At 43.8% G+C, this 15,082-nt stretch overlaps 1 protein-coding gene across 8 annotated transcripts in view; it reads right to left on the bottom strand.

Moving 5' to 3' along the window:
- Positions 1–15,082, bottom strand: part of LOC126996929 (uncharacterized) — a 145,363-nt gene that overhangs the window by 28,923 nt on the left and 101,358 nt on the right. For all 8 annotated transcript variants that reach the window (XR_007751756.1, XR_007751753.1, XR_007751754.1 and 5 more), the window contains 2 exons: positions 5,314–5,435; positions 619–766 (listed from right to left, as the gene is read on the bottom strand). Coding sequence is in view for 4 of the 8 variants with exons in the window: in XM_050857874.1 (XP_050713831.1) it covers positions 619–749 (131 nt within the window). In the remaining 4 variants the exon portion in view is untranslated. The remainder of the gene's footprint in view (positions 1–618; positions 767–5,313; positions 5,436–15,082) is intronic.

The following is a 15,082-nucleotide window of genomic DNA, read 5'->3' as shown; positions in this document are numbered from 1 at the left end:
TAAAACTACGCTTAAAAATAATTCCGTTCATTCTTTTACTTGCGGGACTTAATTAATCAGACGTGTGGAACTTAAGACCATAAAGGAACACGCGGGAAGGCATCGGAGGAAACAGAGGAGTCTCGTGCTACTTTTATGAGAAAATTCCCCGTTTCTTTAGCTTAATAAAAAAAACTATAATAAAGAGCAAGAGACCAGAACCACTACACTGTACCTGCTGGACACGGAAGGACGAATTTCCTTTCGGTTTTATAGACGTTTTAATTTTTCTGCACAATTAGAACAACCCTTGAATAACACAGAAGGCCTCAACGATCACTGATGTTGAGTGTTTAGCTGCTCACCTCCTCTGCCTAATGAAGAAACGTTTACGGCTGTGAAAGAAAGAAGACCAAGAGAAGGGGCCGTCACAAGGACAATCCCAACCTTAACAAGAACAGAGAAATCACACTGACCTTTACCTTCTGCCAAATGAGGAAACGTTAAAATACTGTGAAGGAAAGGAAGCACAATCACCCATAAGACAATCAAGAGGAGGGAGGGGTCGTTACAAAAGTCATCCCTCCAGTGAACTCAACAAAGCAAGAACCCCAACGATACCGGGGAAGTCACACTCACCTCTCCCTGACGCAGCGCCGCCACCTGAGCAGCCCCGCCCGGCACAGGTGTCCGGGATGGCCCAGCACGATTCTTCTATTGGATAATGATCCGCAGCAGAGCCAGCATATGTGCTCCCTTGTCCTAACCATCCGGGCCGCGTGTTACACTGGAAGGGTGCGAGAGAACATGACGCCACCAGACAGCAGACATATTATATAGAGGGAGGAACAGATAGCCTACAGAGAGGGTACATAGGGAGGGTGTGGAGGGGTTGAGAGAGGCGATTGGGGTGTAGGGTAAGGAAGGGACAGGTAGACAGGGACAGGTGGAGTGGGGAGTGGGTTGGAGTGGGCGAGACATGAGGTATAAAGGCTGGCACAGGTAGAGAAGAGAGTACAGAGAGAGGCGACAAGGTGGAGATAGGAAGTATTATTGTGTGTGTGAGCGAGAGAGGAAAGTAAAAAGAGAATAAAAAGAGAAAGAGTGAAGAGAAAGAGAATGAGAGAAGACAAAGAGAAAGAGAAAAAGGGAGAGAAAGAAACACATGTAGCTAAAGAAATATAAGAAAGAGAAAGATAAATGACAAAGAGAAAGATAAAAAAAAGGAGAGAAAGAAACAAAGCCAGCAAAAGAAATACAAAGAGTCATGGGAATACAAGTAACACACAGGCACACGCACAAAAAATAATAAATAAATAAATAAATAAATAAATAAATAAGTATATAAATAAAAAAAAGCCAAAATTATGTGCAAGTACTAAAACACAGACGCCAAAACTGATTACTCTATTCATCACAATATCTCTAAGTCACTCGTGGTTGTCTATCATTTTCTACTGATTTTCCTACGTCTCCTTAACCGTCCTTATTCTTAGCTTATATCACTTTGTATTGGCTTTCGTTCATCTCTTCTACCTTTATTAAGTAACGTCAGCAGCCATTCAAATTGTAGGATTAGGAGCAGCGAGTAGCGGGCTTTTTTATTATTGGTTCCTTTTTTTGTGCCCTTAAGCTGTCTCCTTTGTCGTAAAAAAAAATTATCAGTTCTTCTTTCTAATTCTAATCCGCTCTACTCCTCCCTCTTTCCTCTTACTCTCCCTCTTCTTTCTCTTCATGTTTCTCCTCTTTCTCTTCCACCTCTCCTCCTCTCCCCTCTCCTCTCATCTCCTCAACAAAAGAAGCATTAAGACGTAACCTAAACTTCTATTCTTATACCACACAAGAGAAACCGTCGTGTGGGGGTCAGGGTATTTCGGCTCATCCACAGGTTATTTCAGCGCTAATTGGAATATCCATAGGTGACTTTCTCCTAATTGGCCAATCACAACGGCTCCCGAAGCTAATCCGCCTCGCCTGTGTCCCGTGACCGAAGATTTTATGTAAACCCGAAGCTTGTTACGGCCTGGAGCATCGTTGTGGGATTAATTGGGGCAGAGAGGCGAGTGTTTATTAACTATGTGGAGGATGCGAGTAAGCTTTTGACGAGTTTCTGGCGGCCTCAGCATTAGTGTTTGTTTGTCCGAATGCATTACAGTTTTGAATGTTGATTATACACCGTTTTCTTCGGCAACCATACATAATACTTATCCAGGTATTTCCTATTCCTTCTATTCTTATTTCTTATCTCTATTCATATTTATCCACCTGGCGGCAGGCATCAGTATTCACTTGCCGAACTCATTATTGTGTCGAATATTCAATAAATACAATGTTCTTTTGAATGTTTACTCTCTTTACCCTAAATTACTGTGCTAGACATTTCTTATTCTGTCACCGTTTTATCCTTAGATTTTACCAGTCTTTTTTATTTTGATTACTTCTAGTAGTATGTCGTCTACTTCTGTTTTTTTTTTCTACTCTTCTCCATCCAGTTTAATCATTACTCAACATTTTTTCATACATTGCACTCTACTGCTTTTCGTGATATGGCTTCTCTTGCAGCTTCTTTCTACACTTCTAACCTGGAGATCCTTTTATAATTCTCTTCTTACTTCCTCACACCACGCCACTATTCACCTCCTCACCATCACTGTTTTCCTCCTCAGTGCAATCTACTTCTTTTCGTAACATGGCTTCTCTTGCAGCTTCTTTCTACACTTCTAACCTAGAGATCCTTTTATAATCCTCTTCTTCAAAGTTCCTCACACCACGCCACTATTCACCTTACCATCCCTATTTTCCTCCTCGGCTTCTCCTCAAGTTTCCCGCACGGCTTGTCTTCATGTACCTCCTCAGAGCCTTCCACAGTGTTTCCTTTCCCCACAACTTCATCCTCTCGCCCTACAGTTTCCCGCCTTAAGTTCCCCAACACAGTGCAGCTTTGCCCGGCCCGTCAAGCCTGCAAGACGCCTAACAAGAGCCTGCCAGCGCCAGCACCCATAGAGCAGCGTGTGAGAGGAGCAAAGTGACTGATGGTTTAAGTTCAACACCATTAGCGGCGCGAGGGAGTCTGACGGAGCCTCGTGTGTTGAGAATGGATGGCCGCGGAGGTGTTGTCGTTTACAGCCCATATAGCCGCCTTGTCTTGTGGAGTTTATTGCGTGTAGGTGTGTTGGTATTAATGACTACATAATGGGGGAGAGATAGAGATAGATAGAGATGGATGGAGAGTTGTATTAGACATAGTGGTATAACGAGGCTTACATGAATAATACGGTTGTTGGAATACGATGTTAGTGAAACCGATGCAAGGTTAATACGACAATGACGGAATTAATTTACTAACGTCATCACTCATTCAAATAGGCAGTCTTCTTCCCTGTTCTCCCCCCTCCTCCTCCTCCTCCTCCTCTCCTATCCTCTCCTCCTCCTTTCCCTCTCCCTCTTTGTTTCCGTTTCTGTTTCTCTTCCGCTTCGCTCCCTCTTCCTCTTCCTCTTCCTCCTCCTCTTCCTCTTCCTCTTCCTCTTCCTCCTCCTCCTCCTCCTCCTCCTCCTCTTCTTCCTCCTCTTCTTCCTCCTCCTCCTCCTTCCCATTTCAACTGTTCGATGTTCTAGCGGATATTGGGGAACCAGCCCTGAGCCGCAGCCAAGGGCAGCCCCACTAACGAGTTATACAATGATAACATAACTTGTGGCGTCTGTGTGGGCGTGTTATAACCAAGACTAGTTAGTGGAACGGAGCCTGGAATGTGGGCAGCGACGACCCTTGGATTCCTCCCCTCAATAAAACGTGAATAAGGGGAAGTTCAGAATTGGTGTGAGATGAATTTGTGCCTGGATCACCTACTGGAGTCTTGGAACACCTATATAAGACCTGGAACTCATACCAAAAGACCTGATTTATCTACCTGAGACCTGAACCACCTACCCAAAACCTGGAACACTTACTGGAGTCTTGGAACACCTATATAAGACCTGGAACTCATACCAAAAGACCTGATTTATCTACCTGAGACCTGAACCACCAACCCAAAACCTGGAACACTTACTGGAGTCTTGGAACACCTATATAAGACCTGGAACTCATACCAAATGACCTGATTTCTCTACCTGAGACCTGAACCACCTACCCAAAGTACCTGGAACACCTATATAAGACCTGGAACTCCTACCTAAGACCTGATTTACCTACCTGAGACCTGGAACATCTACCCAAAACCTGGAACACTTACCCAAGACCTGAAACACCTAAAGTAACTAGATCGCCTGCCTTCAAAAGTACCTGGAACACCTATATAAGACCTGGAACACATATATAAGACCTGGAACACATACATAAGACCTGGAACACATTCCCAAGACCTGAAACACCTAAAGAAACTAGATCACCAACCTACAAAAGTACCTGGAACCCTATATAAGACCTGGAACACATACCCAAGACCTGAAACACTAACCTAGTACCTGAAACACCTACCCAAGGCCTGGATCACATACCTACCTAAATAATTGTAACACTTATCAACACAAATACATGTAACACCTACCAACCTACCTAAGTGACTGGAATTCCTAGCTACCTAACTAACATGAACACCTACCAACTTAACTAACAGCAATACATACCTATCCAAGTAAGTAGATTACCTTCCTATATATTTAACTATCTGGAACATCGAAGAAGAAATCATTAAGAGAATTTTTCCTCCCCGCTGTGATAAACTATGATTGTAAAGTTATATATCACTGCCTGGGCGATCATTACTTAGGTTTAGGAGTGGCGGTCATCGAGGTTAAGGAGCCCTGAGGTGGTGGGTCGTCCCTGTCGTAAATCACAAGCCGAAGTAAAGATGTTGATGTCGAAAGCCGCGGTGTAATAAACTACGTGAATAGCGCGGACTGTCACGCGTCGGTGTGCTTGACTTCAAACAATTGGCTTCATAAAACACCGCGCGGCTCATTGTGACGGCTTGATACTTCCCGGAAAGGCTTTTTACGAACCTTTCCACGGATATTGGTACACAGACACACACGCACCCCCCCCCCCCCTCTTCACCCCTCCCACCCACGAGCACGGAAAACAGGCCAGGTCAGAACGTGAAATAAAGGGACAGTTTGCTTTACTTATTCACTAGCCAAAAAATGTCTGTCCACCCGAAATTGACCTCTCTTTTGGCTACTCTTTATTTTTGTCTATCATGGGAGCGGCGAGTAGCGGGCTTTTTCTTTGCACTCTTTTTGTTGCCCTTGAGCCGTCTCCTTTAATTGTTGTGAAAAAAAAAGAAAAAAAAACAGGCCAGGTCAGAGCGTGAAATAAGGGGACCAGTTTCTTACCTAATCGCTATCCAGTGTTTGTCTGGAGTAACTGTCGAGGAGGAACTGCAACCTTTCCAAAACCCTCACCGGCTCACGTTCCCTCCTGGCGGTGTCCCATCTTGCCTGACGAGACGGCGGCCCTGCGGATGAAAGACACGTAGGTCGGCATTATAAGACACTTTCGCTTCTCATATCAGCTATTTCTAAAGGTCAAAGAGGGGGTCAGTCGGGTTCTAATGAGTGTTTCTTCAGGTTAATGGTGCAGAAGAAGGGTCAAACTACTACCAGGGACATAAAACTACTACTGGAAATGCCCTCAACTCGAAAGCCTTGTCAAATATGTGAACTTTGGCAACGAAATGTTTAGTAATACGTAGAGTATAAAGATGTTTCGTATAATATTCCAGTAATTCATAAAGTAGAGAGTATATATCAGCCTTGTCTCCATTATGGTTATTTATAAGGAGAAGCAGTAATTAGGCAAAGATTTATGTGTCCCGAAAATTACAAGATTTCTTAGGTGCGTTAAAGCTGTGTAGAAGTACGGAAGATTTTTATGTGCGTACGTGAGTGTCGGGCGAAATTACAAAATCGTCGTCTTTACCTGGAGTACAAAAGCATGCATGAACACTTTCCTTATGGTAGAGAAAAATGGATGAAGGGCAAAAAAAAAAAAAAAAAAAAAAAAAAAAAGGCCAACGCAAAAAATTAAACAAAAAACCCGCAAAAAACAAAAAAAAATAGCAGAAAAAAAAATAAGACCACAGAAAGCAATAAAAGCCCTAAGAAAGCAAAATGAAGCCCTCAGAAAGCTAAAAAAAGACCGTAAAAAACAAAAAACGCACACAGAAAATTAAATAAGCTCACAAATTACAAAAAAAGGTCCACAGAAAACAAAAAATGACCACAGAAAACAAAAAAATGCCCACAGAAAACAAAAAATGCCCACAGAAAACAAAAAAAATGCCCACAGAATAAAAAAAATGCCCAGAGAAAACAAAAAAGATGCCCACAGAAAAAAAAATGCCCACAGAATAAAAAAAAATGTCCACAGAAAACAAAAACAAAAATTCCCACAGAAAACAAAAATGTCTACAGAAAACAAAAAATGCCCACAGAAAACAAAAATGTCTACAGAAAATAAAAAAATGTCCATAGAAAACAAAAATGTCTACAGAAAACAAAAAATGCCCACAGAAAACAAAAATGTCTACAGAAAACAGAAATTGCCCACAGAAAACAGAAAATGTCCACAGAAAACAAAAAAATGCCCACAGAAGAAAATGCCCACAGAAAACAAAAAATAAGCCCACATAAAACAAGAAAACAAATAAAAAGAAAAACCGCGCTGATAAAATGATCGTAGCAGGAAAGCAAAAGAGTATATCCTGACAATACCGATGGAGCTCTAACGAAAGAAGTTAAATGTAATGGGATGAGGCGAAGGAATGTGGCGGTGATCGTTATAGCGACGGGATATGCTGCTGCTGCTGATGATGATGATGATGATGATATTCTCTCCCCCTTCAGCAATACCCGCGTCACGTTTCCAAGCAAGACTTTTACACTGTGACCTCTAGAAATTCTCGTGTTCTTTTATTTCATTTTCGCGTCGCATTTCATACCCTCGTCATGCTCGAGGAGATTAAAAGCTAAAAATATAAGTGGAATTACATTCTGGCATAAGTCGTTTCCTGCAAATATATAGCACTGGCAGACACAAAACAACTGAAACCGCCTGCGAGCGTGTTACAAGAATGTTATTTCTTCATGTTCTATTGGTTGAGACGGTATTTTATTTACAGCAAAGGAAATAGCTCAAGGGGAGGAACAGGAGACAAAGAAATAGAAATGCCAGCGAAATGATTGTATCTCCTCAAGGGAAAGAACAGGAGACAAAGAAATAGAAATGCCAGCGAAATCATTGTATCTCCTCTCTGGATCAATGCGAAGAGAAATAATGATGAAAGTATACGGCTTAGACTAACTGGCGATGCAAAACAAAATAATAAATCATAAATCTTATTTTTAACAGCAAGGGAGGCAGTTCAAAGGTAAAAAAAAACAGTAAACATATGGCATTTTTTACAGCTAGGTAGCCAGTTCAAGGGCAGCGAGTAGCAGGCTTTTTTTATTATTGTTTCCTTTTTTTGCGCCCTTGAGCGGTCTCCTTTGTTGTAAAAAAAAGTAAACATATGGCTTTTTTTACAGCAAAGGAGGCAGTTCAAGGGCAAGAAACAAAACAGTAAATATAAAACCCTCTAACGCTCCTTGAAACAGAAGAAAATGCACGAGAGGCCAAAAGAGAAGTCAATTTCGAGTGGGATGCATTGCCGTACGGTCGTTCACGTCATCCTCTCAGCCATGCACCTTTTATAAGACGTAGGTATTATCCCGGTCTGCTCTACTTATCTATCCTTCTAAGTGAGTTCAAAGGGAAGATTAGATTTACAGTATAGGTATGTTTGAAATTCACAGAAATAAGCTTACTGAAAATGGTGATGGCATAGAGCACTTCCACGGAGGTATGCCCCGGTCTGCTCTACTTATCCATCCTTCTAAGTGAGTTCAAAGGGAAGATTATATCAATTTTACAGTATAGGTATGTTTGAAATTCATCGAGATAAGCTGTACTGAAAAGGGTGATGACATTTGAGCACTGCCAGCGTGTTCTATCCGAAATAAATATGTTTGAAATTCACCGATATTATCTGTACTAAAAGCTGTGATGGCATTAGAGTAGTGTCAGTGTGCTCTATCTAAAATAAATACCTCGCGTGGAACAGGGTGGCTGCAAATGGCCCTTCATAATCTATATTCGCCCGACAAAGTTGCATTCACGCTTTTCCAGAATGTTGTTTCCATAATTTCAGTCAGCGAATCACTTGTTCCACCGGCGAATTTTTTTACCACACGCTTTTCTACAGCAATGTAATTATGCTCTGTACGCACATTATCAAAATTAAAAAACTGGGAAAAAAAATGCAGAGCGAACTTCAGTAACGCACACTCGCAAGAGCAAAATTTATGCAAGGCTTTAAACACACACACACACACACACAGTAATGACGTGAGGAAATAACGTTTTTTTCTAATTCTGGCTCGCGAGGTCGTGCTGGCGTGACAGGCTTAAATACTCGAGTCCCGGCTCACTCAGACACTCGGCGAGGGCCCTAAAAACAGGTGTGTCCTCAGCAACGCTCATTAAGGCCTCGTAAAGGCGTGGCGTGCCATGACGACTCACGGGGCGCCGGGTAAATGAACGGGAGGAGGAGGGGAGTCACGGGGGAGGTAGGACTAGACTGGGGGGGGGGGGGGGGGGTAAAAGAGTGCATTGGGGAGGAGGTACAAGACTAGGGAAAGAGGTAAGGAGCAAAAGGGGGAAGATTCTAGACTAGGAGGAGGTGGTGTGGAGGTGTGAGGGAGATAAAGAGCCCATGAAAGAGATGATAATGGACTGTGAAAAGTGTTGAATCGCTGGGGAGAAAAGGGAGAGCATTGGGATGATACGAGACTGAAGGTGTGGGGAGGCTGGGGAGAAGAGAGATGGTACTGGTAAAGGGATGCTGGGGAGGGGAAGAAATGTCATGGGGAAGGTACTTACTAGACTGCAGAGGCTGGTAAAGGGGAAGGGTAGGTGAGGGGGTGTCCGGGGCGTTGGTTAAGGGTGTAGGGAGTATGGGGAGTGTAAGGGGGTATGGGGAGTGTAAAGGGAAGGGTGAAGGGAGTGTAGGAAGCCTTGACAGAGAGTGGTGTGTGTATCTGTATGTGTGGTGGGAGTGAAGGAATGTAGGGATGTGTAATGCATGGGAAGGGGGTCTGGAAATGTGGGGAGGTGTTGTGGGTCGGGTGTTGTGGGGGTGTGGGGGTTTGTGGGTGCAGGGGGGGGGTAGAAACAGTGGGGTGTGTGTAAGGGAGGGGAAGGGAGTGTGGGAAAGCTTTGGAAGAGGATAAATGTGTGTGGATGGATATGAGTAGGGAGTGAAGGGATATGGGAAGGGGGGCTGGAAGTGCAGGGATGTGTTGTGGGTGGGTTGGGTGTTGTGGGGGGGTGGGGGGACTTTGTGGGTGCAGGGGGGTGGGGGGTAGAGACAGTGGGGTGTGTGTAAGGGGGAGGTTCCGTGTTTTCAGACTGTCTTTCTTCACCGCGGGTCACGCTAAACTTCCTCCCCACTATGTTCCCTACCTCACCTGCCCCCCTCCCCTCCTTATCGACTCCTCGTCAGGCTGGGAGCGCGGCAAGGCGGTGTTACGCTACATTAACCTTTTATTACAATGAAGGTTATGATATCGGGAACGGTGGCGGCGATGGTGGTGGTGGGTGTGGGAAGGAAGTGTTAGGGGTGGTAGTGGTGGTGGTAGTAATGGTGGTGGTGGTGGTGATGATGGTGGTGATTGTGGTGGTGATGATGATGATGATGATGATGAGTGATGATATAGTAATAAAAATGGTAATAATGATGAAAATATACTTAGAAAAATATGATTAAGAGTAATATAAAGAGAAATACTAATTAAAAAACAGATTCAAAATACTAAACAAGTAAACATACCTTATTATTATTTTTGTATCATCATTAGTATTTCAAATCATTATTATTTTTATTGTTATTAATCCTTAGTGATTTATTTTTACTGTCAATACCAATCGTAGCATCATGAAAGAGGAGGAGGAGCAAAGTTGGAGAGTTTCGTTTAGTCGACCTACTATCTGTGGTCATATGCCGGAGAGAGACAGAAGGGGAAGGAATTATAGGAGAAGGGAGGAGGAGGAGGAGGAAGAGGAGACAAATCAGAGTGGAGTTGGGAAAGCAGGAACAGGAAGAAAAAGAAGAACAAAAAGAAAGAGAAGAATAAGGAGAATACAGAGCCGTTAAAATTCCTCTTATTATCATTATCCTCACTACTCGATCCCTTATTACCTCCATGACTCGATCCTCCACGCCGGGAAGGGAAGGCCTGCAGCGTTGCCAGCACCGCACACCATCTCTCTCCTCCGTCACTCTCTCGGCAGCGCGGTGGGGAGACATTTCCTTTGACCACTCGTGCGTGTCGTGCTGCCAACGCTCGCCAATACTCGCTATGAAGACGCCACTGAAGGTTTTCCCGATTGAGCAAACAGCAAACAAGTCACCTTTTAAAACACTCGTCGCTTTGGATGTGAAGATTGAAAACATACTAGCTGGAGGCCTCAGAAGACTCGATTTGGAGTTGACCGTCTTCCTTTTTTTTACAGCAAAGGAGACAGCTCAAGGGAAATAACAAAAGTAACAATAATAAAAGCCCGCTAGACGCTGCTCCGTAAAAAAAAAAAGCAGGAAGAATGAAGGACAAAAGAGAGATCGATTTCACACTGGCTACTGTTTACTGTTTACTATCTTCCTTTTTTTTACAGCAAAGGAGGCAGTTCAAGGAAAAAAACAATAACAAAGATCCCGTTAAACGCTGCTCCGAACAATAACAGAAAGAACGACAGGCCAAAAGAAGGGTCAATTTTTGCGCTACATTCGAAAACGTTGGACACAGTTAACCGAGGACCTGAAATGTATCTATTGTCTCACATTATAAACTCCCTTTACCGATACTTACACCTCAATAGTTTACGTGATCAAAGTAATGTTTTTTTGTATCACGTTCCAAAAAACATAATAATAATGTTGTCAAGCGTAATATTTCAACACTTTGAATAAAAGACTTGAATTCTTTGCTCTGTGACTCCTCTGGTGCACTTCATTAACTGAACTGATGATTAAAATGTGTGTGTGTGTGTGTGTCTGTGTGTGTGTGTGTGTGTGTGTTATGTACGCACGGCACTACTACGAAGGCAACACGCAATGATGCAAACTTCACACACGCATACAAACACACAAACATAAAAAAAAAAAAAGTCTGTTCCAAGCTTACGTTACTCACTTTTAAGAGTGTCTAAGCTTTCATCTGCCTGGCGCCGGAGGAGGAGGAAAATGAGAAAACCAGGGAAGTAGGCAAACTGAGGAGTGAGCTAACTTTAACCAGCAGCAACAAGGCGGCGGCAGAGGGCGAAGGGTGAGGCGAGGGAGACCGTAAACACACAAGGGGGAGATAGAGACAAGGTTAGGTATTCTCAGACGCTCCTGCCTCTCACATCAACTATTTCCAAGGGCCGAAAAGGAGATCAATCGGGTACTAATGAGTGTTTCTGCAGGTTCATGGCACAAAGGAAGGATCAAACTATCAGGAGGGTCACAAAACTACCTCTGCAGATGCCTAAAACTACCCTGAAAGCCTTGTCAAATGTGTGTGTTTGGGCTCCGAAATGTTGAAGGATATGGCACACGGTTAGTCCTCGCCACAAAAGAATTATCAAAATAACAGAAGGGTCTTGAAACTACCTCTGCAAGTGCCCCGAATCTCCTAAGAAAGCCGTCAAATGTGCGTGCTTGGGCCTTTAAAGGCTTAAGAATACGTCCCCTAAGGTTAGTCTTTGCTACAGGTTGAAAAAGCGCTCACGTGTATCTCCTAGCGAGTGTCCGCGGTGTTGTGCATGCCAAACTACCTCTGCAAACGCCCAAAACTCCTACGACAGCCGTCAAATATGTGTGTTTGGGCTGTGATACGCTTAAAAATATGGGCCCCGAGGTTGGTCTTTGCTACAGGTTAAAAAAGCGCTCACGTGTATCTCCTAGCGAGTGTCTGTGGTGTTGTGTATGCCGCCAGCCCCGCGCTACGGATTATCATCATCAGCGAGCCGTTTTGACTTAATGAAGAGGGGAGGCGAGGGCGTGCTGCCTACACTGCCCGCATAAGATGTGTAACAAAGCACGGGGAAGAGGAGGGGGATGATGATGAAGAGGAGGAGGCGGTGGCGGCAATGGTGAGGGTGGAGGAGGAGGAGGAGGAGGAGGAGGACGGAGTGGGAGAGTAAAAGGAGCTGTGTCAGAAAACATACAGAAAAAGAGGAGGAAAAAATGGGTGGCCGAGGTACATGATGAAGATGAAGAGGAGGATGAGTTGGAGGTGACGTGATACTAAGAGGAGGAGGAGGAGGAGGAGAAGGAGGAGGAAGCATAGCAGAAAATGAGGAGGAGGGAAGAAAGAGGAGGAGGTGGTATAAAAAAAATCTAGAACAAAGATCTTGAGGGGAAAAAATGTAAAAATCACAAATTAGAGAAGGCGGAGAGGAAGGGAAACAAGAAAGAGGAGGGGAAGAGGAGGAGGAGGAGGAAGATGAGGAGGAGACCCAGAGACGGAATACTAAATGCAGGGAGAGGAGAAAGATAGCGAAGATTTATTAACAGCAGAGGAAGATGAAGATGAAAGGGAGGGAGAGAGAGAGTATGAGGACACGGAGGAGGAGGAGTAGGAAGAGGAGGAGGAGGAGGAACAGTAAGAGGGGGCGGAAATAAAAAATGAACAGGGAGAAGAAAAAGAACGACTAACGAGAGGAACAACATGAAAAAAAGAACAAGAAGAACAAGAAGTAGGAGAAAGAAAAAGAAGAATGCAGAGACGGACAGAAAATGAGACGAAAAGGAAGGAAGGTTCAAAACGGAAGACTCACAAATACTACGTCAAATACAAAATGGAATGGACCGTATTGGCTGTACAGGCAGCGCCACACGTGGTCACTCACTGAACTGTCAAAGCAGTACTTTCCATAGAACTCAAGTTACGTACTAGAGCGCGTCTGAGGCTGCCTCCAGGATACAACGCCTTGGTGCCGCCACCGCTCCAAGCCAACGACTGCACACACTTTACTCCTACCCGATTTCCTGATTACTGTTTGACGTGGAGAAAAACTGAAATCGGGTAGAAGTGAAGTGTGTGCAGTCATCGGCTTCGGGCGACGGCGGCATCATGGTCGTGTATCCCTGAGACAGCCTCAGACGCATTCTAGTCTATAACTTGAACTCTATGGAAAATTCAGCTTGGAGTTGAGCGGCCACATGTGGCGCTGCCTGTATAGCCAATACGGTCCATTGGGAAAGCAGAAACAAGAAGAAAGCGATAAAAAGAAGAATGAAGGAGGGAGGGAGGAAAGGCTACACAATCTCACAAATACAAAATCAGATATCATCATAAAATACAGTAGCTTGTAACCCCATAACCATCTACAACACAAACCACACAACACGCCCAGAAAATACCTTAATACACCAGAACGTCACCTATTTACCACCAGGGGAGCGGCCTTCACTCCCCCTCCGTGCATACATTACCATACAGCACACCAACTTCTTCGCATTTCCATGTTATCTACTTAGTTCACTCAGAAAAACAAGAGAAATTATGGGCTTAGAATGACTTGCGCCCTCTTGCGTATGTACATATGTATGGGGGAATCCTGAAATGGTAAAGGCTGTGAGGAAGAGATGCAAGGATGGGAGTGGAAGGGAAAGGAGAACATAAGAAAAGAGAGGAGGTGAAGAGGAATAAAGAAGAGGAAGATCAAGGGAATTATCAGTATAAGCAAAGGAGAAGAGAAGAATTGTTATTAAAATGACTTGAGCAGGAGGAGGAGGTAGAGAAGTGTAGGAAAAGTGAAAGAACTAGGCGGGTTGGAAATGGTAGGATAAACAGTATGAAAATGAGATGCGTTGGCGGGGACAGTAAGTAGCAGAGGTAAGAAAGATGACCAAGAACAATGATTAAAGACCGAGACAAACAGAACGAATTTAAGAACAAGGAAATGAAGAAAACAAGAAGAAAACGAAGAAGGGAATAGAAATAAGAGTTTGAAAAGGAAAATACCAGAGTAGTAACAGTAGTAGTTGTAGTAGTAGTAGTAGTAGTAGTAGTAGTAGTAGTAGTAGTAGTAGTGGTAGTAGTAGTAGTAGTAGTAGTAGTAGAAACAGCAAGAAAAGCACGTTAAAAGAGAGAAGAAAGAGGTCAATAAAACACTAAAACAACGAAGAAAATGACAGTAGTAGTAGTAGTAGTAGTAGTAGTAGTAGTAGAGGGGAAGTAAGGGAAGGAAAAACAACAGTAATTCACAACTAGGAGGTGGAGGAGGAGGAAGAGACGGTGGAGAGAGAAAAAAAACAGCACCAAGTTTCCCGGGAGAGCAGGTTGGTGTGCGAGCGAGCCGACGCCAGCGCCACCACCGGCCATTACCACAGTGACTAACGGGCGTCTTGTTCTCATTCCGGAAACGTGATTAATCCTCCCTACCTGTGATCGGAGGCTGGATCTGGAGGAGGGCAAGCTGGAGGGAAGGTAGAGGAAGGGAAAGTAGAGGAAGGAGAGGAGGGGGAGGGGAAGGCAGAGGAAGAAGAGGAGGCGTCGGAGGAGGAAATGAGATAAGAGTATTAAGAGGAAGAGGTATAGGAACCCAGAGGAGGAAGAGGAGTATGTACGTAGGTATTAAGAGAGTAGGCGTAAGACGAGGAGGAGGAGGTGGAGGGAGGGGTAGGAGAAGGAAGTGGAGGAGACGAAGATTAGGCTTAAGGTTAAATGGAAAAGGGAGGAGGAGGAGGAAGATGAATTGAGATAAAAGAGGGATGTAAACGAGATAAGGAAACAAACGTCGAAAAGGAGGAAGAGAAGCATGTTGAGAGGAAGACGTGGCGAAGAAAAAGGAAGAAATAAGGAGTAGGAAGCGGTATTAGTGAGCCGTGATAACTGGAACAAATATAACGAAGATAATTGATACGATTAGGATTAGGGGCAAGACTAGGCTAAGAAGGAGAACGAAGAAAAAGTAGGAAAATAACGTAGATAAAAATAACAAGAAGAGGAGGAAAATCACAAGACAATAAGGAAAAACAAAGAAGAAAAAGAACAATAGAAAGAAAAAAAGATGAAGAAT

This window comes from Eriocheir sinensis, chromosome 11, assembly GCF_024679095.1.
Source record: "Eriocheir sinensis breed Jianghai 21 chromosome 11, ASM2467909v1, whole genome shotgun sequence".
Taxonomy (NCBI): Eukaryota; Metazoa; Arthropoda; class Malacostraca; order Decapoda; family Varunidae; genus Eriocheir; species Eriocheir sinensis.
The sequence above is the reverse complement of the archived record's forward strand: the minus strand, read 5'-3'. Positions and strand labels throughout refer to the sequence as shown.